The 24,359-nt window shown below is 38.7% G+C and overlaps 1 protein-coding gene across 2 annotated transcripts in view; it reads right to left on the bottom strand.

Moving 5' to 3' along the window:
* The window catches only part of IFT80 (intraflagellar transport 80), a 106,227-nt gene that overhangs the window by 30,944 nt on the left and 50,924 nt on the right, over positions 1-24,359 (bottom strand). For both annotated transcript variants that reach the window (XM_006753815.2, XM_015565500.1), the window contains exons 9-10: positions 12,361-12,540; positions 1,903-2,021 (exon numbers count right to left, since the gene is read on the bottom strand). In XM_006753815.2, the coding sequence (XP_006753878.1) occupies positions 1,903-2,021; positions 12,361-12,540 (299 nt within the window). The remainder of the gene's footprint in view (positions 1-1,902; positions 2,022-12,360; positions 12,541-24,359) is intronic.

Raw genomic sequence — 24,359 nt, 5'->3', positions numbered from 1 at the left:
CAGGTCCCGGCTGCCTGCCAGCAGCCAGAGGGAAGCCCGGGTCCAGGGTGCCTGAGGGAAGCTGGTGCCAGCAACTGGGGAAGGAAGGCCTACTCTTGTATGAATTTTGTGCACTGGGCTTCTAGTAATAATAATAATATCCAACACACAGAGTATATTAAGTCATGAACATAAAAAATATAATAGTGCCCAATAAGTAATAGTGATTACATAAAATATTATCAGGTGTTTTTAATTTAATGAAATATGTTTTGGTGATCATAGGTGTCAGTCCTACTCATTCCCACTACTGCTCCCTGGTATTTCACTTTAGTAAATATTCTGTACCTTAATAAATGTCTTGACAACAAGAGATGGGAGTCATGGTAAATCAGAAAACAAAAGAGAAGCAATTTTATATTTTGCCACATATTAACTAGTAAAAGATAGTTACTGGAGTGACCAAAAACAACAACAACAAAAAAAGAACCTACTGAACTGTTAGTAATTATTTTAAAAAGCAACTCTCTAATACAAGTAACACCTAATGATACTAATCCTACAGATTCAAACATTATATCCTTGCCACTATAAAGAGCCATCAAATCTTACCTACTTGAGACAAAAAAATCCTAAACTGAAGAAATATTCTCTATTTCCTCAACCCCATGAAAACTAATTATTCAAATACTTATGTTCATTGAATGATTGATATTTTCTCACACTCTATATTACCTTCCCCATATCTCAACTGTTTAACTTGGTATCTCTCTCTTGACTTTTCTCAAATTCTTCCTGTTGCTCTTTCTCTTTATGAAAGAAAAACATTTTCATGTACAATTGAGCTGCTTGTTTCTTAATGCTCTCCTTTACTTCTCTCATTGCATTACTCCAGACTTGGCTATTATATGAAGTTGCAGATTCTCACTTGTAGCAAATTTATACATAGTGAGTGAGAAATATTAATACACAGTTGTAACAATGGTTAATTAAATTAGCAAATGTATTAGTTTGCATTATGTATTACTGGGCATGAGGACACCAAGACAACACTATTTTTCAATCCATTTATTTACTAAAAAATACTTTCTTATTTATTTAGTACCTACTATATGTTGGACACTGTGCTAGTAGGTAACTGGGCATGTAAATGTTGAATAAGACATATAATCTCTATCCTCGATTTTATATTAAATGATTAGACTATAACCATATAATGTTATAAGGTACTTCTTCTCAATTCTGCTTTCAAACACTACACATTGATAGCTTGAAATTGGCCATAGTAGAAGTATTTACACCATAGAAATCAGCAGACAATGCAAATCAAGGCAAAAAGTTAGTTGTTCAACATTTATTAGCACATACTGAGCTACTGTTTTAAATACCAAGTATGTTTAGGTGAAAGTCTTGGATGTGTGGAATCATTCCCTGCTTTCTAATACAAAGTATACCGAATAATATTTGCTTTCATTATTTCTGGATAACTTTGGATCATCAATATGAACGTGATTACCACAGGCTATGATGTTAAGCCTAAATAGCTCCTTGTGTCCTTAATGAATGAATATATTTCACTCTGTTGGCAGGCTGCTAGTTGTCCCCTATTCCGATGGTTAGGAAGTTCATTTTTGCATCATTTATCAGCTGTTCCTAGTCTTTTCTGCTTTGAAATCAAATTATACTAAATTCCTTAGAACTGTGAGGAAAAGTAAGAACAAACACTGTTTCAGAGAAGTATTTTAAAAGTGAGTATTAACCTTTGATTCACAAGCTTCACTAGATCTATTTCCACTGCTCTCGGCTCACTTTTTCTCACTCTTGTTTGGGATTAAGTTCAGGATAGGAACTTGATGTGAAAGATTAAAAATAAATCCCTCATCACAGACAAAACTGGATTTTTAAGAAATGCAAGATGCTTACGAGAACACATAACATTGAAGAGACGTTGAAACAACTAAGTGGGCATAGTTCAAAGATGCTTTAATGACTCTATCACGGAATTCCAGTAAATCCACTGCATCATTAAGAACGTTACGGACCTAAACAAGAAAAAATGAAATACCAACAAACAACATTAAAATACATCAAACTTTTATTAGGTAAGCTAGCAAGATTTTGAAAAACAAAAAATTCAATGCTCTCATGATTGTCCAATCATATAAAAAAGAAGAATTCAATAGTAACTAGGATAAGATGACATGTTTGGGTATAAAATCAACCAACAATATTATAGACATAAAAAACTTCTTAGACATAAATAGAAAAAGATATATAGAGATTCCTAACATGCAAGCCAATCTGAATGATGTAGCAATGGGGCAATAAGGTGAAAATGCTATAACATAATCAAAGGAGTGTGGCAAATAGGAGTTGGAAAGAAAGTATACAGGTTGGGGCAGAAGTAGGTTTACAATTGTTTGTATGGAAAATAATACAATAATTAATAAATAATAATAGTACAAGAATAAACTCTGTGTTTTGTGTTCTTACAACTATAAACCTACTTTTGCCCCACCCTGTATAATTTCTGCCCCAAACAGTATGATTATATCTTTTTAGGGTTATATTTTACTTTAAAATTTAAGTTCTATCCCTAGCCAGTTTGGCTCAGTGGATGGAGTGTCGGCCTGCAAACTGAAGGGTCCCAGGTTCGATTCTGGTCAAGGGCACAGGCCTGGGTTGCAGGCTCAATCCCCAGTAGGGGGAGTGCAGGAGTCAGCTGATCAATGATTGTTTCATTATTGATGTTTCTGTCTCTCCCTTTCTCTCTGAAATCAATAAAAAATATTTTAAAAAATTTAAGTTCTAAAATAAGAGATACAACAATTTCAAAAGTAGAGTATGAAGTGTTAGTGCATAGTGAAAAAACCAAGCTGCGCAGAGGGGGAGAAAATATTTCCATATGTAAAAACACAGAGATAATATATAAGAAAGTTAAGCACCAACTAACAAAAAGAGATTTGCCTTTGATAGTCAAAATTGTTATGTTTGTAACAGAATAAAGTTTGCAAGAATTTTAACAGTTGGTAATATCAGCCAAAAATCCTGAAGTTGGGGACGATTTGCCAAAAATTAGGAAAAAATGTTGGGCAAGTTAAACTTATCTAATCTCTGGCCAGAATCGGTAAGATATTATAGTAACATCTGAAAAATAGAGAAAAAGAGTTTAATTGTAATTAGTATTACTTCAAATTCCCCTCAAAATGATATCATCTTTATAAATACAGTATAATGTGACAATTACAGTATTAAGGAAGAATGAAAGAGTATAGTAAAAAGATAGGAAAATAAAGTCAAACATCTTATAAGTATTTCTTTGAAGTACTTCTACCTATAAGGCATATTATATTTTTATTAGAGGCCCAGTGCACTGATTTGTGCACCAGTGGGGTCCCTCAGCCTGGCCTGTGCCCTCTCGCAATCCAGGACCCCTTGCGGGATGTCATACTTCCAGTTTCAGCCCGATCCCTGCAGGCCAGGCCAAGGGACCCCAGTGGTGCACAAATCCATGCACTGAGCCTCTAGTATGCATATAAGATCTCTGGTTAATCTCTTCCTACCCTCCCCCTCCCCCCTTTCCTCTGAGATTCATCAGTCTGTTCCATGCTTCCATACCTGTGCGTTGAGCATCTTCCCCCTAGTGGTCAGTGCATGTCATAGCTACCAGTTGAACGGTTAAACGATCACTTAGGCTTTTATATAGAGAGATTATCTGCTCCTCAACTCCAATCCCTATCAAACTATTATCACCATAACACGAGATAGCAAAGTTATATACATGTAAATTCCTTGACCCAGCAATTTTACTTTTAAAATCCTATCCCAGAGATAAACAAACAAAACCATGAAATAACATACACACAAGGCAATTACTATACACAGCACTAATGGTAACAGCAAAAGATTAGAACAGCCAACTATCTATCAATATGGGATAGGCTGAATAAACTATGGTAAATTCACAAAGTGGAATACTATACAGCTGTGAAACGAATAGGGAAGATCTATGGAGTGATCTCCAGGATATGTTGTATAATAAAAAATGTAAGATGTAAAACAGTGTGTATAGTATGATACCTTTTATCTAATAAAGGGACGGATATGAAGTTATATAGATTTGTTTATATTAAAAAATTAAAAATCTAAAACAGAATTCAGTAACATATTAGAATAATATTGATTTATTATTGAAACTATATTTTAGGGTAGATATATATATAGCACCATTAATGTCTTCGGGAACCAAAATTTTCTTGTAAAAGAAAAATGTTTCAAATAAAAAACCAAGAGTAAAACTCTGTAATCTTAAATTTGAAATTGAAACTTCAGTTTACACTCATGACATATTTTTATGTCAAAAACAAATATATTTCATCTAGAAGTAATGATCAAACCAGTAACAATGAGCACTCTAGAACCTGGATCATGGTCTCTAAGTAACATTTCCCTCCAAAAGGATCAAGGCCTTCTTGGAAGAATGGCTGATTCCAACTCTGGAACAGAAAATATATAAGAGGTGCCTAGGGCATCTTATCAGAAATACAAGCAAGCTACTAAGTTCATCTCAAAAGAACACAGGAGCCAATGCCAAAGCCATTTAACATTAAAGAGAATAATGACTGAAATGGATTGAAACACATCAAAAATGTTAAAACTTGCAAATTTATAATGATATCATCAACAACAAAAAAGAAACTCATTGGACATACTACAAAATCAACTCATTATGTGAAAACTGGTAAATACAGGAAAATAATTAAAAATTCATCTCATCTCAGGGTAACCAAATAGTTGATGAGCCAAAGTCTTTGATAAAAGAATTTTAGCTAATAAATGCAGAAGAATCATTAGAATTACAAGATTAATATTTTATAACCTTCAATGAAACATGGTTCTATCATCAACAGCTCAGAGGTATATTAAGTTAAAATTCTAATGATGAATTATGAAATAGATGAATCAGACTGACAACACCTGAACAGATTGATCAGTCTTAGCATCATTAAAAGAGAGATAAGCAGACATAAGTTTCTCCTGATGTGATGCAGTAGAAAGTGCACAGCATCACCTACAAAGTCATCTTTATAGTATTACTAGAGGTCTGGTGCACAAAATTCATGCATGGAGGGGGGAGGGTCCCCTCAGCCCGACCTGTACCCTCTCCAATCTGGGATCCCTCTCGCAATCTGGAACCACTGGTTCCTAACCACTCACCTGCCTGCCTGCCTGATGCCCCTAACTGCTCTCCCCTGCTGACCTGATCCCCCTAACTGCCTAACTGCTCTTCCCTGCTGGCCTGATTCCCCTAACTGCCTATAGGCTTTCCACGGCCTTCGGACCCCTGGCGCAGGCGTGCTGAGAGCTCTCTGCCATGGTCCCGTCCCTGTCCTGATTGATCATTACGTGATAGCGTCCCAGACAATTTGCATATTCCTCTATTATTAGTATAGAAGGCTCTACATCTAATAACCAGTCTACAGGAAATACAGGGATTAGATGGACATGTTAAATTTATTCATACCACAGAGATGCAAATAGGAAAATGTGGTTTCTTAAACAAATAAACAAATAAATAACAAGGAAGAGAAACTGTTTCAGATTTTAAAAGACTGAACAGACAACTAACAAAATGCAATATGGGACTTTGGTTCCTGATACAAACAAGCACACAATATTAATTAATTAATTAATTAATTAATTAGAGAAATGGAACCTGTTACTGAAGAAAGACATTTAGGAGACAACCAGAAGAATGTGAAATATTATGGTTATTTTAGAATAAAAATAGTTCTTATCTTTTAGATATTTTAAAAATTCTTAATAAATAAGAGTAATGCCAGGACTATTGATAAAGAAAATGACTAGGTTCACCTCCCTCTTCAATGAGTAGGGGAAATAACTACAAAAAAGGAGAGCGGTCTTGGGGAGGGGTTACAGGTTTAAAGAAAGTAAAACCTAATTTTAAACACATTCTAGCAAGAAATAACTGAAAATCATGCTTTAACTTTTTGTTATATTCTAGCTATACAAAATTATTTATTTAAAAATTTTTTACACTGCTGTTAATTTGAAATTTGTTAATCATATTGTAGAATTTGGTGGTTTTTTAAAAGATGTTTCCAATTGGATTTTTTAAATCAAGAATGGAATTTGGTCTGTATTTTCTGATAGAACCTAAGCTTTTTGTGGTTCTTAGTGTTCTGTGTAAAACTTAGTGTCAAAGTAATCAACTTTGAGGTTTTTCCTTCTATTCTGCTTTATATTACAAGCCCTTTAGAAAATGGGAACCTGTTGAATATACAATGAATTGTGTAATGTGTAACTTTTTCAAGTGTGAAACTATGACTATTGGGTGTTTGTTTTTATGAAAACAATTGCTGATAAAGTAAAAAAGGGGGGGGACAGTCTGATGGCAAGTTTTCAAAGGAGCTGGAGTTCTTTAGGGGGAAGACGTTATTGTGGTCTGGAATCAGCAGTGACGGGTAAGGAAGACACCTACCCTAACCTCTGGACTCAGTAATACTCGGTATAAAGAAGAAAAGCACTTCTACTTGGGAAGGTTGTAAGAGAAACATTGGCCTCAGGGATTGATTGGCTGGTTTTTACTTAGAACAGAAACGTGGAGAGTGCTTTCAGTGAAAAGGCTGATCTTTTGTCTGACGGTCACAGGTGAGTGCTGCAGATGTGTACTGCACAACTCTAGGTCTAAATCAGTGGTTCTCAACCTTCCTAATGCCGCGACCCTTTAATACAGTTCCTCATGTTGTGGTGACCCCCGATTTCATTGTTACAAATTGAACATAATTAAAGCATGGTGATTAATCACAAAAACAATATGTAATTATATATGTGTTTTCCGATGGTCTTACTCACAGGTTGAGAACTGCTGGTCTAAATGAATGGGCCCCTAGCACTGAGCAGGTCGTAACTATAAGGTGGTGACCCTGTGAGTCTGTTCAAATCTTAGGCTTTTAAAGGTCTTCTTTCATAAAGAGGAGAAGAGAGCTACCCTGCAGACCACCCCCCACCCCCTCCGATTTCAAACAGAGACCTGGCTCAGGCCACTCCTCTCACTGCAAGTACTTGTGGTTCCATCAGCCAGCAAGAGCCACTCTCACTGCTGCTGGGCCTGAGTCAGGCGGTCAGAGACCTCATTTTACACTCTGCATTTTGTTCCATTTCTGGTCCACAGAGATGTTTATCTTGTTTTTGAGTCAAGATAAGTCTTTTTAAAAAATATTTTTTCATATATTATTGATGTCTTTGGAGCCAAAGGTATATATATCTATTCCTTCCAAGTAAGAACTTATGACACCAGCTTCACCAGAATCTGAGCTCCCAGAGACTTTTTAAAAGGTCCAAAATGCCATCCTTGCTGGAAACATTTTAAAGCTAATGGAATGAAATAAAAGTTTTTAAAGGATGTTATATGGTAGTTTCTTTATAGCAATATGATACCCAGTGAACTAACTGGCTCTTAATACAGGTTTGGAACATTCAATATTTAAAAACCTGATTGTATAGGTCTCTCCTGTTATTCAAATTATATACAGGGTTCCTAAAATTCATATTTGCCTAAAGCTTTACATGGAGGAATTCTCTTTTTTGTGAATCTGGAATACTAGAACCAAACAGGAATAAAATATCCCAGCCATAATAACAAAAGTAAAGATACAGTGATAACTGCCGTTAAAATTTCAAATCTATAGTGAATCCCACATCAAAAATGTCCTGAGAGAATTTTAAATTGCATCCATTATTCTGTTCAATTCTGGAAAGATTCAGGATTAACCTCTTGATACTTGAATTACCTAATATTTGTACCTGACTACAGCATTTATGTCCTCAGATTGACATAAATCCAAAAACTCTGTTTCCTCATTTCCAAAATACCCATTTAATCCTATAATTAACTATAATCATAGCAATAGCTACCATTTATTTTTGTTTTACATACATTATCACATTTAATTACCAAAAGCACTCTATTATTAAATCTTAATCTTTACAGAAGATAAAACTAAGAATCAAATAATGTTGAACTTGTGCAACTATTAAAAATCAAAGCAGTGCCTAAGCTAAATTAAGAGTGGCAGGAAAGAGGTAAACTGGAGACCTGAGAAATGACTTATCTCTCCGTTACCCTCTGCCTTCCAGGCACTTCCTCCTAACAAAGACATCAACTATTCCTTTTGGAAAAAAGTCTCCATTGGGATTCGACCTGGAGGCAAGGAGCAGATTAAGAAACCTCTCTCAAGTTTACAGGGTCACACAAAAGCAGAAGAACAGGGATTCAAGAAGGGCAATGTAGCCGTCTGCCAGGTGAAGGTCTAAATTCAAGAATTATGACTCAACATGATCTCTAGTTTCTGAGTCAATGAAACAGAAACCAACCAACAGACTACTAAGTTTCTAATGAAATTGTAAAATTCTAGCCCTAGTTGGCTTGGCTCAGTGGATAGAGCATTAGCCTGCAGACTAAAGGGTCTCAGGTTCGATTCCAGCCAAGGGCACATGCCCGGGTTGCGGGCTCGATCCCCCTCCAAAAGGGGGCGTGCAGGAGGCAGCCAATCAGTGATTCTCTCTCATCATTAATGTTTCTATCTCTCTCTCTCTACCTTCCTCTCTGAAATCAGTAAGAATTATATATTTAAAAAGAAATTGTAAAATTCTAAACGGCAAAAATTGTGATTAATCAGTCCTTATGGCAATCCGTGATCCCACCTCACAACAAAATCAAGTGGGCTATTTCTTCCTCTGGGTATTTATGCAAAAAAAACAAAACCACTAATTTGAAAAGATATATGCATCCTTATGTAACTGTAGCATTAGTTACAATCGCCAAGATATAGAAGCAACCTAGTGTCCATCGGTAGATGAATGGATAAAGGTGATGTTTTCTGTGTGTGTGTGTGTGTGTGTGTGTGTGTGTGTAGTCACATATATACTCTAGGTCTCTCCAATAGAATATTACTCAGAAAGAAAAAAATAGAATATTGCCATTTGCAACAACATGGAGAGATCTAGAGAATAATGCTAAGTGAAATAAGTCAGACAAAGAAAGATAAATGCTGTATGATTTACTTATATGTGAAATCTATAACAAAACAAATGAATAAACAAAATGAAACTAACAGGCCCACAGATATAGAGAACAAGCTGAGGGTTACCAAAGGGGAGATGGGGAGTGGTAGAAGAAAAGAATTTGCACTATAATGGGGTTCTATTAGGGTTCTCTGAATATCATTGTGCAGGTCAATTATAAATAAGTAAATCAACCAACCAATCAATCCCCAATTTCTTCCATTAGGGGATGAAAATTATTAATTAAGTGGGCTACTAAAATGAACAGTTTCCAGAAAGAATCCTTCCAAGTGGGAGACTGTCCCAGAAAGATAAACTAGAACTGCCAAATTAACCAAGCAACTAACTCTATTGCTAAGAAAAAGGGGTCTCGGGTTCTCAGGATATTACTGGCTGGCTGCATTTTAGCTATGGACCTGGCAATCACTGTTGTCTTCTCTTCTCCGCCCCCCTCCCCTTGTTTTTAAATACATTTTATTGATTTTTCACAGAGAGGAAGGGAGTGGGATAGACACTAGAAACATCGCTGAGAGAGAAACATCAATCAGCTGCCTCCTGCACACCTCCTACTGGGGATGTGCCTGCAACCAAGGTACATGACCCTGTCCAGAATTGAACCTGGGACCTTTCAGTCTGCAGGCCAACACTCTATCCACTGAGCCAAACCGGTTAGGGCTCCCCTTTTACCAACTGTTTTCACTGAAGCTCTCCTGTTTTCCCCTTGTCACTGTAAATTAGGAATATAGGGAGGGGGAGAAGAATAATTAAAATTCACTTTTATAGTTTTCTAGACCAGAGATTTGGAGCTGGACAGAATAACTGGAAGAATCTGTATTATCTCCTTTTAGGGAGGGAGGGTTTGCTTTTCACTGCATATGGAATAGCTGCATTAGTTGAGGAGTGCATATCTGTTACACATATATGAGTAAGGGTATATATGTGTGGTTAGGTAAATTGTAAGGTGGCTCTTAATGATCCTCACCTCCTAGTATTCACATCCTTATGTAAGTCTCTCCACTTGTGTGTGGACTGCACCTGGTAGTAGCCTGCGTCTAAAGACAGACTATGGCAAAAGTGATGAGTCACTTCTGGGGGGAGAAAATAGATATGGACATGAATGGGGCAGGTTTGATCTTGGGTTGATTGTGTTGGGCTGGGTGATAAGTACATAGAAATTCATTATACTACTCTGTTTACTTTTGTATGTTTTAAATTCTCCATAATATGAAGATTAAAATTTAAAAATCAGTAAACAAAACAAAGAAAAATTAGTGTATACCAAATTATTATTAATTTGGTGATCATATAATCCAAATTTTAAAATCTGGGTAATTAGGCTAAAGAATATTTGAATAGATCTGTCCAAGAAATCGTAAGATATATGCTTCCAAAATGGTATAGTATTTATAACAATCTGAATTGTGAGTACTGAAGGAGGAGGTTACAGATAGGAGGAAGAGGAGGGGGAAGATGGTTACCCTTTCTTTGGCAAAGGCTTTGCCATTGGCACATTGTCTTTGGCCTCTTCATCTTCCCCCCTTTTTTTAAACCTTTATTTATTTTAAATCTTTTTTTTTAAAATATATTTTATTGATTTTTTACAGAGAGGAAGGGAGAGAGATAGAGAGTTAGAAACATCGATGAGAGAGAGACATCGATCAGCTGCCTCCTGCACATCTCCTACTGGGGATGTGCCCGCAACCCAGGTACATGCCCTTTACCGGAATCGAACCTGGGACCTTTCAGTTCACAGGCCGACGCTCTATCCCCAGAGCCAAACCGGTTTCGGCTATTTTAAATCTTTTTTTATTGATTTCAGAGAGGAAGAGAGAGGGAGAGAGAGATGGAAACATCAATGATGAGAGAGAATCATTGATCGGCTTCCTGCCCACCCCCCACTGGGGACCGAGCCCACAACCCGGGCATGTGCCCTTGATCAGAATTGAACCTGGGACCCTTCAGTCCACACAGCCTACCTCTATCCACTGAGCCAAACCCACTAGGGCTCCTCCTCCCTTTTGTCAATTAACTTTAAAAATATTTGTGGAGTGCTTATTATATACTAGAGGCCCTCTGCACGAAATTCATGCACAGGGGTAAGGGGGGTCCCCTCAGCCCAGCCTGCACCCTCTCCAATCTGGGACCCTTTGGGGGATGTCCAACTGCCGGTTTAGGCCCGATCCCGGGAATTGGGCCTAAACCGACAGTTGGACATCCCTCTCACAATCCTGGATCACTGGCTTCTAATCACTCACCTGCCTGCCTGCCTGGTAGCCCCTAACTGGGACCAGTGGCTCCTAACTGCTCACCTGCATGGTCACCCACAACTGCCCCTCTGCCAGTCTGAATGCCCCTCCCTGCCCCCCTCTGCCAGCCTGGTCACCCCTAACTGCCTTCCCCCTATCGGCCTGGTAGCCCCCAACTGCCCCCCTTCGCTGACCTGGTTGCCCCTCATGGCCCCCCTGCCGGCCTGGTTGCCCCATGCAACCTGCTGTTCAGTTGTTTGGTCGTCCCTCACTAACCCCCGCTGCCGGCCTGGTTGCAGGCAGCCATCTTGTGAGGGCATGAGGGTTAATTTGCGTATTACCTCTTTATTATATAGGATATACAAGGCACTGGGCCAGGCCCCATGGGGGAGATAAAAACAAGTGAAATATGGTACGGGGTAAGAGGCTTACAATTGAATGGAGAACTCCTCTCTCTGACGTTCTCTACCTATAAATTATTTCCCTTTGCCTCCCATTCCACATCCCAACCTTTCTGTCTTAACCTACAAAGTATTTCACTCCAGAATTAACTCTTTTCTTCCTAACTACCAATAAGAACTTCCTATTATTTTCCCAATTTGGCTTGCCTTAGGTAATTCTTAATAGGAAAAATATTAATGAGGTTAAATAAACTCATACAACTCTAAATAAATAAAATAATGCAATCCGGACTCTGATGAGAAGGTTAGGCCTGCCTTCGGGTCAGGTCCAGGAATTAATCTAACCTGTCATAGCTGTCTCCCCCCTCCTCAGCTGTATCCACACTTTCTCTAAATGTTTCAAGTTTCACTATCCCTGCCTCAACCCCAGAACCTCAATAACTATGGGCACTCAGCCTCTATTTCAGTGAAAGGTTCTTACCTTGTGTCATGAAAAGGATCACTAATAGTATAGTTAAAATATATCTAATGTGACTGAATTTTTATAAACTTAATTTAAATACTATTAACGAAGATAATCCCATCATCTGTATAGTGGACTAATGTGAAAAGAAGCAGGTTTAATCAACCATAGACCATAATCATACCTGCATAGTCCTTCTTTTGGTTAATGTTACTTGAAAATTTTTCCACTCCCAACGTTGCTCCACCACGTGTGCGAAAACAACATGTCCATTTCCGCAGGCTCCAGCAATCTGAGTGCCATCAACTGACCATGCAATATTAAATATGCTGCCAGTGTTGGGCTTTTCCAAAGCATATGACCACTTGGGGAAGAAAAAGCAAGAGAAAAATTCATTTATTTAAAGAAATTTTTAAGTAAGTTTTAAACTGAGGATACTTTAACATATTAAGACAATTTTTTAAACAAAACGTGCCCTGGCTGGTGAGCTCAGTGGTTAGAGTGTTGGTGCACACACCGAACAGTCTTGGGTTCAATTCCTGGTCAAGGGCACGTATCTCGGTTGCACATTTGATCCCTGGCCTTGGTTCGGGGAGTGCAGAGGCAACCAATCCATGTGTCTCTTACATCGATGTTTCTCTCTCTCTCTCTCTCTCTGCTCCTTTCCTTCCCACCCTTCTTCCCTCTCTCCCTCCTCTCGACTCTCTCTAAAAATCAATGGGGGGAAAAATATCCTTGCGTGAGGATTAACCAAAATTTAAAAAGTATCTTCATTCTAGAATTAGTAAGAAATATTTTTCTTAATTACTAGTATAGGCACTAAACAAAAGAAGTAATTTTTAAGGTATACAGTTGAATATGTATGAAACTTGTAACATGTATAAAATCTCTCAAGAACGGCAAAACACCCACACCATTTCCAATCACATAATTACTTTTAAGTAATACTGAATGGATACATACAAAGATTCTGTAGGAAAAAAAGAAGACATCTTAATAGGAACTGAAGAATTAATAGTAAGATGTCTTCTTTTTTTCCTACAGAATCTTTGTATGTATCCATTCAGTATTACTTAAAAGTAATTATGTGATTGGAAATGGTGTGGGTGTTTTGCCATTCTTGAAAGATTTTATACATGTTACATGTTACAAGAATGTCATTAAAAATGGAAACTAAACATACACTGTATCTAAAGCATCTTTGATATACGCCTAAAATCATGAAAGTATAGGTAATTGATTTCTTGTTTTCAGAATGCAGTAAGTGTAACCTCTTCTAGGACCTATCTATCTATGTGAGAATGTTACCTAGAGATATCAATAAGCATCAGCTGGAACAAAAGAGGTGCATGTGTAAGACAGTAACAAACACATTTTTGAAAGATGGTATTACAGCCCTGGCTGGTGTGGCTCAGTTGGTTGAGTGTTGTCCTGTGACCTGGAAAGGTTGCTGGTTTGATTCAGGTCAGGGTTGCAGCTTGAACCCCAGTAGGGGTCATTCAGGAGGCAGCCAATCAATGTTACACTCTCACACTGATGCCTCTCTCTCTCTCTCTCTAAAAAAAATCAATAAAAATATTTTTAAAGAAATTATGCAGAAGGGAAACTTACAGATCAAGAAAAATCTAAGACATTTGTCAACCAATCACAATTATTATACCTTATTTGCATCTCAATTCCCACAAACTGAAGAACAAAAAACATTTGGAAAATTTTGAACAGTGACTGTTGAGAATATTAAGGAATTATTGTTAATTATTTTTAGGTTTAATAATGGTATGGAGGTTAGATTTTTAAAAGCCTCTGTGTTTTTTAATGAGTAGAAATATTTAACGATGAAATTCTGATGTCAGGGATTTGCTCAGAATAATCTGGGCCATGGTACAGATGAGGTAGAAATTAGCCATTAGTTGACAATTGCTGGAAGCTGAGTAATAGGTAAAAGGGAATTCATTACACCACTGTAACCTTCAAATGTAATCAATAAATGTGAGGGGAATTCATTACACACCACTGTAACCTTCAAATGTAACCAATAAATGTTATTGTTTAGTATCATGAACTCATTAATTTTAACATATTTGATGTGCTTTAATAAATATAATGCTCCAAATAGCCTAATTTTAGCCAGTGGGATCCCTTGAAGTTGGTTCTTTAGCTTTTTTTTAATGGAATCTTGTAGTTTTGATCACTTTCCTTGTTTTCTATATGAGAAAATGTTCCAGGTTCATATTTTATATTTCCTGATCCACACCTGAAGTCAGCCTTTACTTCAATGCACCCTAATGTGGAAAATGTAACCAAAACATCTTTGATAAAGCATACCCAATGGATACAGACCCCGGGGGTGAGGGCATGAGTGGGGGTATGGGGGACAATGTGGGTATAAGGACACATTTGTAATATCTTAATCAATAAAGAAAAAAAAGAAAAAACATCTTTGATATATGCCTAAAATTATGCAAGTATAGGTAATTGATTTCTTGTTTTTAGAATGCAGTAAGTGTAGCCTTTTCTAGGTTACACTTATCTATCTATGTGAGACCCGCGCCTGTACTGAGAGAAAACCTCTAGTCTAGGCCTTTTTTTTTTTTTTTTTAATCCTCACCCAAGGATATTTTTCCATTAAATTTTTTGTTTGTTTGTTTAGAGAGAGAGAGTGGAAAAGAGAGGGAAAGACCGGGAGAAACATCAATGTGAAAGGAAAAAATTGATTGGTTGCCTCCTGCATGTGCCAGGGCCCAGGCCAGAGAGGAGCCTGCAACTGAGGTACGTGCCTTTGACCAGAATCGAACCCAGGACCCTTTGGTCCACAGGCCAATGCTCTATCCACTGAGCCAAACCACGAGGGCGCCCTTAGGCCTTTCTAATGAACAGAATTAGGAAATTTTTTCATGAACTCAAACTGACACTTCCAATTCAAACCCAAGAACTAGAGAATTTTTATTTATCCTCACCAATCTTACCTCAGTATCTCTTTTCACCTAGTCAAAAATTCCAGTTCTTTAGAGAACCAATATAAGTATTCAAAATAACAGTATCAACATCACAACTGATTACAAATTTTAAATTTTATTTTTTCACTCTTTTGCCCTTAAGCCTATTTCTTTTTTAAAAAACAACATTGAGATACATTTCACATATTATAAAATCCACCCTTTTAAAGTATAGAATTCAATGGTTTTTATTATAGTCTGTTGTACAACCATCACCACTATGTAATTTCAGAACATTTTTATCACCACAAAAAGAAACCCATACCCATTAGCAGTCGTCCATTCCCTGGATCCCCCAGCTCATGGCAACCACTAATCTATTTTCATTTTCTATTCTGGTCATTTTATATAAATGCAGTAATACATTATGTGGCTTTTGTGACTGGCTTCTTTCACTTTAATGTTTTCAAGGTTTGTCCATGTTGTAGCATGTGTCAGTACTTCATCTCTTTAATTGACAAATAATATTGGATTGTATAAATATTACAAATTTTGTTTGGGTTTTGGGGCATTTGGGTTTTTCAGCTTTTTGGCCATTATAAATAATGCTGCTATGAACATTTGTGTATAGGCTTTTGTGTGGTCATATGTTTTCATTTCTCTGGTATACACCTAGGAGTGGAATTGCTGGGTCTATGGTAACTCTATGTTTGCTATTTGAGGAAGTGAAAAGCTTTTTCAAAGTGGCAGGGTAATTCTCTCTTGAATCTCTACTGTGAGCACAAGAAGCTGACAATCAAGTCAAATACAGTGGGGCCTTGACTTACGAGTTTAATTCGTTCCGTGACGGAGCTTGTAACTCAAATTACTCGTATGTCAAATCAATTTTCACCATTACAATGACACGTGATGCTGGGCTGATGTTGTGGCATTCACTGTGACATTCGCTGCGCCAACTAGTGGTGGGGTATCTGAAGCTGGCTCGTAACCCGAATTTTAGCTCACAACTCAAAGCACAAAATCGGCTGAGAGACGGCTCCTATCTCGAAAAACTCGTTAGTCGGGATACTCGTTAAGTCAAGGCCCCACTGTAGTCACCTGAAATAGTTCCTCTCCAGGTAGTTATACAAACAACTAAATACAATTAGGCTCATTTACTTAATTCATTTTTGAGTTTTTAAAAAATGTTGCCTCAGTTTGGATCCGAGTCACGGCACCAAAAAAAAAAAAAAATGTTGCCTCTGCCATTATCGTTCCCCTTCAGTCTATCTTTTTTATATATAATATATACATTAAAAAGTATAAGATAAATAAAACAAAATATATATTATTATATATATTATTGATTTTTTACAGCGAGGAGGGGAGAGGGATAGAGAGTTAGAAACATCAATGAGAGAGAAACATTGATCAGCTGCCTCCTGCACACCCCCTACTGGGGATGTGCCTAAAACCAAGGATGTGCCTAAAACCTTGACTGGAATCAAACCTGGGACCCTTCATTCCGCAGGCTGACGCTCTATCCACTGAGCCAAACTGGTTAGGGCCAGGTTATCTTTATTAAAATTATGCTGATGCTATGCTTTCATAGTTTAATTGTATTTTTAGACTATATATATATATATATATATCCCTAATATGCAAATAGACTGAACGGTGGAACAACCAAACAACTGGTCGCTATGACATGTGCTGACCACGAGGTGGTGCACATGGAACATGGCGCGTGTTGGCAGCAGGCAGCAACAGTGCAGAACATGGCAGGCATCGGCCACGGTGGAATGGTGGAACAGGTGAGCAGGGGTGCCAGACCAAGGCAGAGCGCCAACTGCTGTCATTGGAGTGAGCCTCTGGTAGTTACTGAAAATTCTTTGCTCCCGCGTGCCACGATCCCACTCAATGCTTGCACCCACGCCAGCGCCGCAGCTGCCGCTCACACCCGCTGCTGGCACCCAGCACCGATCTCTTGGCGCCAACAGTGTGTACAAGTGGCAGCGGCTGGCCCCAATCGCTCCTCAGTGCTTCTCCACCTCCCCCTGCTCCTGAGGGGCAATCAGGGCTGGCACCTGTCTCTCACACCTGCAGCCAGCACTGCCGCTCGCACCCGCTGCTGGTGCCCAGCGCTGGACCTGATCGCTCAGTGCCATCAGCAGGTGCAAGCAGCAGCTGCCGGCCCTGGTTGCCCCTGAGGGCTTCTCCACCTCCCCCTGCTCCTGAGGGGAGATCAGGGCAGCGGCCACCACTCGCACCCACTGACGGCACCAGCTGTGCTCGCATCTGCTGCTGGCGCTGGACCAAACTGCTCCTTCAGCGGGTGCGAGTGGGGCCAGTGCCATCAACAAGTGGGAGTGGCCGGGCAGGGGTACGGAGGATGGGCCGAGACCCGCCCCTGTGCCCACCCCAGCCTGGCAGCCCACAGTTCCTTTCAAGGTGCACTAACTCGTGCACTGGGCCCCTAATAATATAATATTGAGTTAAATAAGTATTCAACATCAATACTAAAAGTTAAAGGATATGTAAAAATTTATTTTAAGTCACCACAACCATGTAAAAATCTTCTCAAAGACTTGTAAGTTACATAGAAAATAAAAATATTTTATTTTTTGGCATGATTATGGATATTATTTTTTCTATTTTTGTTTTATTTTTCTTATACTTCTTTTTGCCATAGATTACTTTAATATATAAGCCTTAGATCTAATTAAACTATTTCATACTAATCACTATTTGTGCCTATACTATACTAGTGAGGCTTTCTATTTTTTACCTCTAATTCCAGACAATAAATTGTAGGTAGCAGTTTCCTTATGATACAGAATATGAAAAAGCAAACAAAAATTAATTTGGCAGTGGCTAAGTGCAACTAATTTCTAAAATCACAAAATAAGCAAAAACAAAAATAGAAAAATCAATAATTATAGAACACAAATATGATCTGTATTGATGATATGACCCAAGTTATTTTGAGCTGTCTAGAAAGAAGCACTATGCCACTAAACAAGAACACAACAAATTGCTGTTACACTTTTGAAAGACTTGGCAATATATTTTTATATGTAATATCTTTGTTTTCAGTATACTGGCCTCAGGTACACTAACTGATTTTTAAGATCAATATTCTCTCTCATATACCAGGAATTAGCAAGTTGCAGTGTCTTAAATCATGTGTTGCTATATATCAGCCATTTTCAATAGGTGTGCCACAAGAACTTTTAAAACATGCAATACTTGACCTCTTTTTCCTTAGATTGTCAATTTAAAAAAATGACAACAGCAACATAACAATAGTTGTCTGATGTGAATGGATCAAAATTATACCTTTTTTCCAGACTGGCAAAAAATATATTTTTTGGTATGATGCAGAATTTTAGTAATTAGTTTATGTGTGCCATGAGATGAAAAATTGCTGATATATAAAACTATGAAAAGTTACATATAACAGTAAGACCAATTACTGCAGATGATAAATTATTTTAATTGAGTGGAAGAATAAACGCACAAAGGGCAATGTTTTCACTACAATGAAAAACTGGGTATTTAAGAACAGAGAAAATAAGAATGGCAGTAAGTTCTCTTTTATACAAGCAATAGCACCACCTGCTGATAAATAAATGCAACAATGTCATTTAAAAGATAACATTCAAATCTTTTCCCTTGAATTGTTACATTTAATTTAATAGAATGCAATTCATTAATATATTCTGCATATTTATTTATGACTACGTTAAATTGAAAGATTTTACTTTACATATATGAAGCAAGCCTTTCTTAAAAGTCAAAGTTTAAAAATAAAAGTAATTATGGGATCTAGAGAAAAACTGTGGTATTATGGCTTTTAATTTTTCATCCACAAGTAATTCACTTACACCGTAACTTATTTTACTAACCACTCAATAATGTACATTTAGTTTGTGTCTGATATTCCCTGACCACCTCACCTTTATTTTTTATAGTATTTTAGTACCATTTAACATGCTACATAGTCATTTTGTTTGTTTTCTTACAGTCTTTCATCTGCAGGAATAAAAACTCAGAGCAGGTAATTTATGTTGTTTACTGCTGTTTAACACCTAGGGCAAGTGCCTGGCATATAATAGACTCAAATATTTGTGAAGGAATTAGTGAATATGAAAATGAGCAAATGAACATGCAATCATTTTTAAACTTCCTTAAAAGTATAATAACTATGACAAAAGTTTCAAGGATCTTGATAGATTTGCCCAATTATACTTGAGAAAAGATGTACCAATAAAATGCTCCCTTCGATGAATTATGAGGAGGTCCATTTTCCCATATTTTGATAAGTGGGAAATGGCATTGTACTATAATGTTTATTTGCACAAAACTCATTGAAGAGACTGGACATATTTTGGGGTTCTTTTATACTTTGATCATTTTTTACAGTTCCAGATTTTTTATTTGTTTTTTTTACAATTTCTATCCTTTCTATTTGTTTGGACCTTGTTCTCCTGGTGCCCTTTAGTTCTCTGAGCATATTTAAAATCATTGTGCCCAGCTGGTGTGGCTCAGTGATTGAGGGTCCAGGAAGTCACAGTTCCATTCATGGTTAGGGCACATGCCCAGGTTGTTGGCTGGATCCCTAGTAGGGGGTGTGCAGGAGCAACTGATCAATGAATCTCTCCCATCATTAATGTTTCTCTCTCTCCTCCCTTCCTCTCTGAAGCTAATCCTATATAACAAAAACCTAATATGCTAAGTGTCTGGCTGTCCATTCAACCAATCAAAGCATAATATGCTAATGATATGCTAACGCCCCTCAACTGCTCGCTATGATGTGCACTGACCACCAGGGGGCAGACAGTTGACCAGTTAACCAGTCACTATGATCTGCACTGACCACGAGGGGGCAGATGCTCCAGCCAGTAGGTTAGCTTGCTGCTGGGGTCCGGCCAATCTAGATGGATCAAGACGGGCTGGACATGCCTGGAGCCCTCCCGTGGTCCCTCCTGCGGTCCCCCCACCCCCCCACCCCCAGTTGGCCAACCTCCTGCATCCCTGGCCAGCCCCAATCATGCAACAGTGGGGTCCCTTGGCCTGGACTGTGCCCTCTCCCAACCCGGGACTCCTCGGGGGATGTCAGAGAGCCGGTTTCAGCCCAATCCCACTCAACGCAGGAGTTGCCCTCCGGTGGTCAGTGCACTCCCACAGAGGGAGCACCGCTCAGCCAAAAGCTGCGTTTATGGCTGGCAAGCACAGTGATGGTGGCAAGAGCTTCTCCCGCCTCTGCAGCAGCACTAAGGATATCTGATGGACATCCCCCAAGGGCTCCTGGACTGCGAGAGGGTGCAGGCCAGGCTGATGGAGCCCCCCGAGTGCATGACTTTTGTGCACTGGGCCTCTAGTAAAAATATATTTTAAATAAGTAAGACCATTGACTTAAAAGACTTTGTCTTTAAAAACTTTAAGTCCAATGCTGGGCCTCTACAAGGATGGTATCTATTTCTTTTTTTGCATGTGAATAGGCCATACTTTCCTCTTTGTATGCCTTGTAATTTTTTGCTGAAAAATTTGACATTTTGCATATTATAATGTGGTAACTCTGGAAATCAGATTCTTCCCCCTTCCCGGGTTTGCTGTTGCTACTTTTTGAGGAATGCAGTCATTTGTTTATTTAATGACTCTTCCAAACTATTTTTTCCAAGACTTTTTCTTTCATGTGTGCTCACTGAAGTCTCCATTCTATTATCTCAGGGGTCAGCTTCTGACCTGATAGAGCCAAAAAGAAAGAAAAAAAATACTCTCCCACTCTTTGCCAATTTGGTTCTGAGCTGGGGCACTCTGTCAACCCTTAGCCAGGCCACCTATAGTGCTTCCTTTGCCTTCACCTCCTGCTTGTGATACAAAGGTCTGCCCAAAGTTCTGCTAGTGATACAAGCCTCGCATCTTCCAAGTCTTTCCTGGGCCTTTGTCTGGTCCTGGGCATGTGTTTTGAACTCTGGATTCATATCTTCCTCTTCAGCCTCCTCCTTCCTAGGCTTTTGGTCTGACTGCTCCTTGCCCCACCCACCGTCCCTTGCCCCAGGAGGTTTGGTAGTAAGTCTTTAGATGCTTTCAATAGATGCCTAATGGGAAGCCACTCCAGCTCTGAGAGATTTCCAAAGGAGGCAAAACAAAGATAAGTCTCTGTTTCAGTCTGAGAACCACCCGACATGTCAAAAAGTTCAACCACAATTTTTTGCGAACATAGTTCATATAGTTTCTTCAGGCACCAGCAAGCCACACGCTACCATCCCCCGTGGCCAATCCCAAGCTGGAAATGAGGAATGGTAGGCAGGTGAGCAAAACATGCCACAATGCTTTCTTACCAAAATTTAGCAGTGTCTTTTTTCATTAAACATTCCCCCTAGTTGTTGTAAGTTTTGAATTAGATTCTAAAGGTCTGAAAAAGTTGAATCTGACATTTTTTCGCGGGGTCCAACCCCAGCAGGTCCAGGAGTCCCCAAAGGTGTGGACGGAGTCGGCGAAGAAGGAATGACATGGAGACAGAGTTCAGTTGATCAGCAGCCTTGCCACAATCTCCAGCCAAGTTCTGTGTCCGTGTTCTCTTGCTAGATTCTCCAGCCAGGTTCTCCAGCCAGGTTCGGTAGCCATGTTCCCTTGCTAGGTTCTCCAGCCAGGTTCAGTCACCAGGTTCTAGTCAGGTTCTCTTGCCATGTTCTAGGCAGTTAAGAGGTTTTATTCCCTCCCTAACTTCAGGGGAAAATCCCTACCTGGAGAAACAACCTTTCTCAGAGAGGTGATCTTGGTTAAAACACATAGTGCCAAGAAGGTGACCAAACATATTAAGAACAGTATGCCATATATGCCAGGTCCCTTGAAACAGCAAGGATGGACCGGCTCCCGGTAATTTTTTGCCAGTTTAATGGTTGAATAGAGAGACCAATTGGAATGCCCTATTCCACCATTTTCTGTGATATCACTCCTTTTTATGCTCATTTTCATTGAAGAACTTTTTAAAGATCTTCATTACATTTATGCAATCGATACCTTTCATTAAGAAAGGGTCACACTACAAAATCATAAAGCAGGAAAAGATATAGTATACAGCAACTATGAGTATACTGTTAGCCATGTAGATATATAGCTATATACTATTTTATCTCAGTCAGATCATAAAATAAAATGCTCTCCAAAAATCTAGTCTTTTCACTAAATAACTTATCATAAATATCTTTCCAGGTTTTTAAACGTAACCTTCTTCCCCATTTTTAAGAGTTGAGGGTAATCAATTTTAGCTATATAGAATAATAATCTAATTAGTCTCTCACATGGGAAATTTAATTTCTTTCTCATTTTCATTATAACCACACTATGATGAAATTACTATGCATACATCTTTGTGTACTTGTACAATGATCTATTTAGAGAAAATTCCTAGAAGTGAGATCCCTAGGTCAAGGAATATGTACATCTAACACTTGTATTATCAAACTACCACTCAAAAAGATGGAATCAATTCACATTTCCATCAACAGTGTGTAAATGAAAGCTCATTTCCTCCTACTTGAGTAAACCCAAGGTTTTTAAGTAATTGTTAATCTTTTCAGTCTATTCAGTAAAATATATCATTACTTATTTAGTTTATATGTATACTAGAGGCCCGATGCATGAAATTCATGCAAGAGTAGGCCTTCCTTCCCCTGGCAGCCAGCACCGGTTTCCCTCTGGCACCCAGGACCTGGGCTTCCCTCGCAGCCTCGGCTTTGTCTGGAAGGATGTCCAGTCTAATTAGCGTATTACATTTTTATTATTATAGATATTAGTTAATGTGAACATCGTTTCATGTTTATACTGGCCATTTGCATGTGTTTCATGAACTGTCTACCCATGTCATCTGGGTATTTTCCTGGACAATTCCTTGAATAGTGAATCTCAAATAGGTAGCTCTCTCTGTTTCACCTTGAGAATCACTGTAGTACTTAGCATAGATCTCAAATGTGCAGAACTGATTTTTAAAAACTCATAATTATTCCAGCTGGTGTGACTCAATTGGTTGAGCATCGTCCCATGCACCAAGAGGTTGCTGGTTCGATTCCCAGTTAGGGCAATTGATTTTGGAATTAATTGCAAGCTTGAACCCCAGTAGGGGTCATGTAGGAGGTAGCCATTCGATGATGTTTCTCTCTCATCGATGTTTCTACCTCTCCCTCTCCCTTCCTTGCTCTCTAAAATCAATAACAAGTTATTTTAAAATGTTTATGGCTTAAAAAAATAAAAATATAAAAACTCATGATCAAGTATTTTAAGTAAAATTTTGACATGTAAAGAATGATAATAGCAGAATAGCTGCTACCAGACCAACCTTCTTACAGATAACATTAATACACTCAAGACAAAATACAAAAACAACTACTTGAGGACTGGAGAGCAGTCAAAAGTAGGCAGCCACTCTGGAAAATAGTTTGGCCATTCCTCAAAATGTTAAACACAAAGTTACTATTTAACCCAGTAATTCTACTCTTAAGTACATATCCAAGAGAAATGAAAACACGTCCATACAAAAACTTATGCACATTCATAGCAGCATTACTCATGATAAAAATTGAAACAACCCACACATCTACCAACTGATAAATACAAAGCATGTCATATTCATATTTATATACCAGTACATAAAAGCCCAGCAACCGGAACAGTTGAATGATCAGAACGACCAAAACAACCAGTGGCTATGACACGCACTGCGGCAGCCAACCAGCCTGATCTGGGCCCCATTGGCACCCCCCAGGCTGGTCCCTCCCCTGATCGGCCCTCAACTCCCCAATCAGAGGTGGGGCCGGCTGGCCAACCTCCTGCAGACCCTCCCCCTCGCTGGCCTGGCCAGATTACCCATATACAAATTCGTGCACTGGGCCTCTAGTTATGAAATATTATCCTATATAATAAAAGCCTAATATGCTAAGTGTCCAGTCATCCATCCAACCAATCAAAGTGTAATACACTAATGATATACTAAGGCTGCTCAACCACTCACTATGACGTGCACTGACCACCAGGGGACAGACGCTCTGATTAGCAGGTTAGCTTGCTGCTGGGGTCCGGCTGATTGGGCTGAGTGAGAACTGTCTGGACACATCCTGGAGCCCTCCCACAGTCCCTCCCCAGCTGGCCATCCTCCTGCATCCCTCCCCGGCCCTGATTGTGCACCAGTGGGGTCCCTTGGCCTGGCCTGTGCCCTCTCACAATCCGGGACCCCTTGGGGGATGTCAGATAGCTGGATTTATCA

Source organism: Myotis davidii, unplaced genomic scaffold, assembly GCF_000327345.1.
Source record: "Myotis davidii unplaced genomic scaffold, ASM32734v1 scaffold570, whole genome shotgun sequence".
Taxonomy (NCBI): domain Eukaryota; kingdom Metazoa; phylum Chordata; class Mammalia; order Chiroptera; family Vespertilionidae; genus Myotis; species Myotis davidii.
This window is presented reverse-complemented; position numbering and strand designations above follow the sequence as displayed.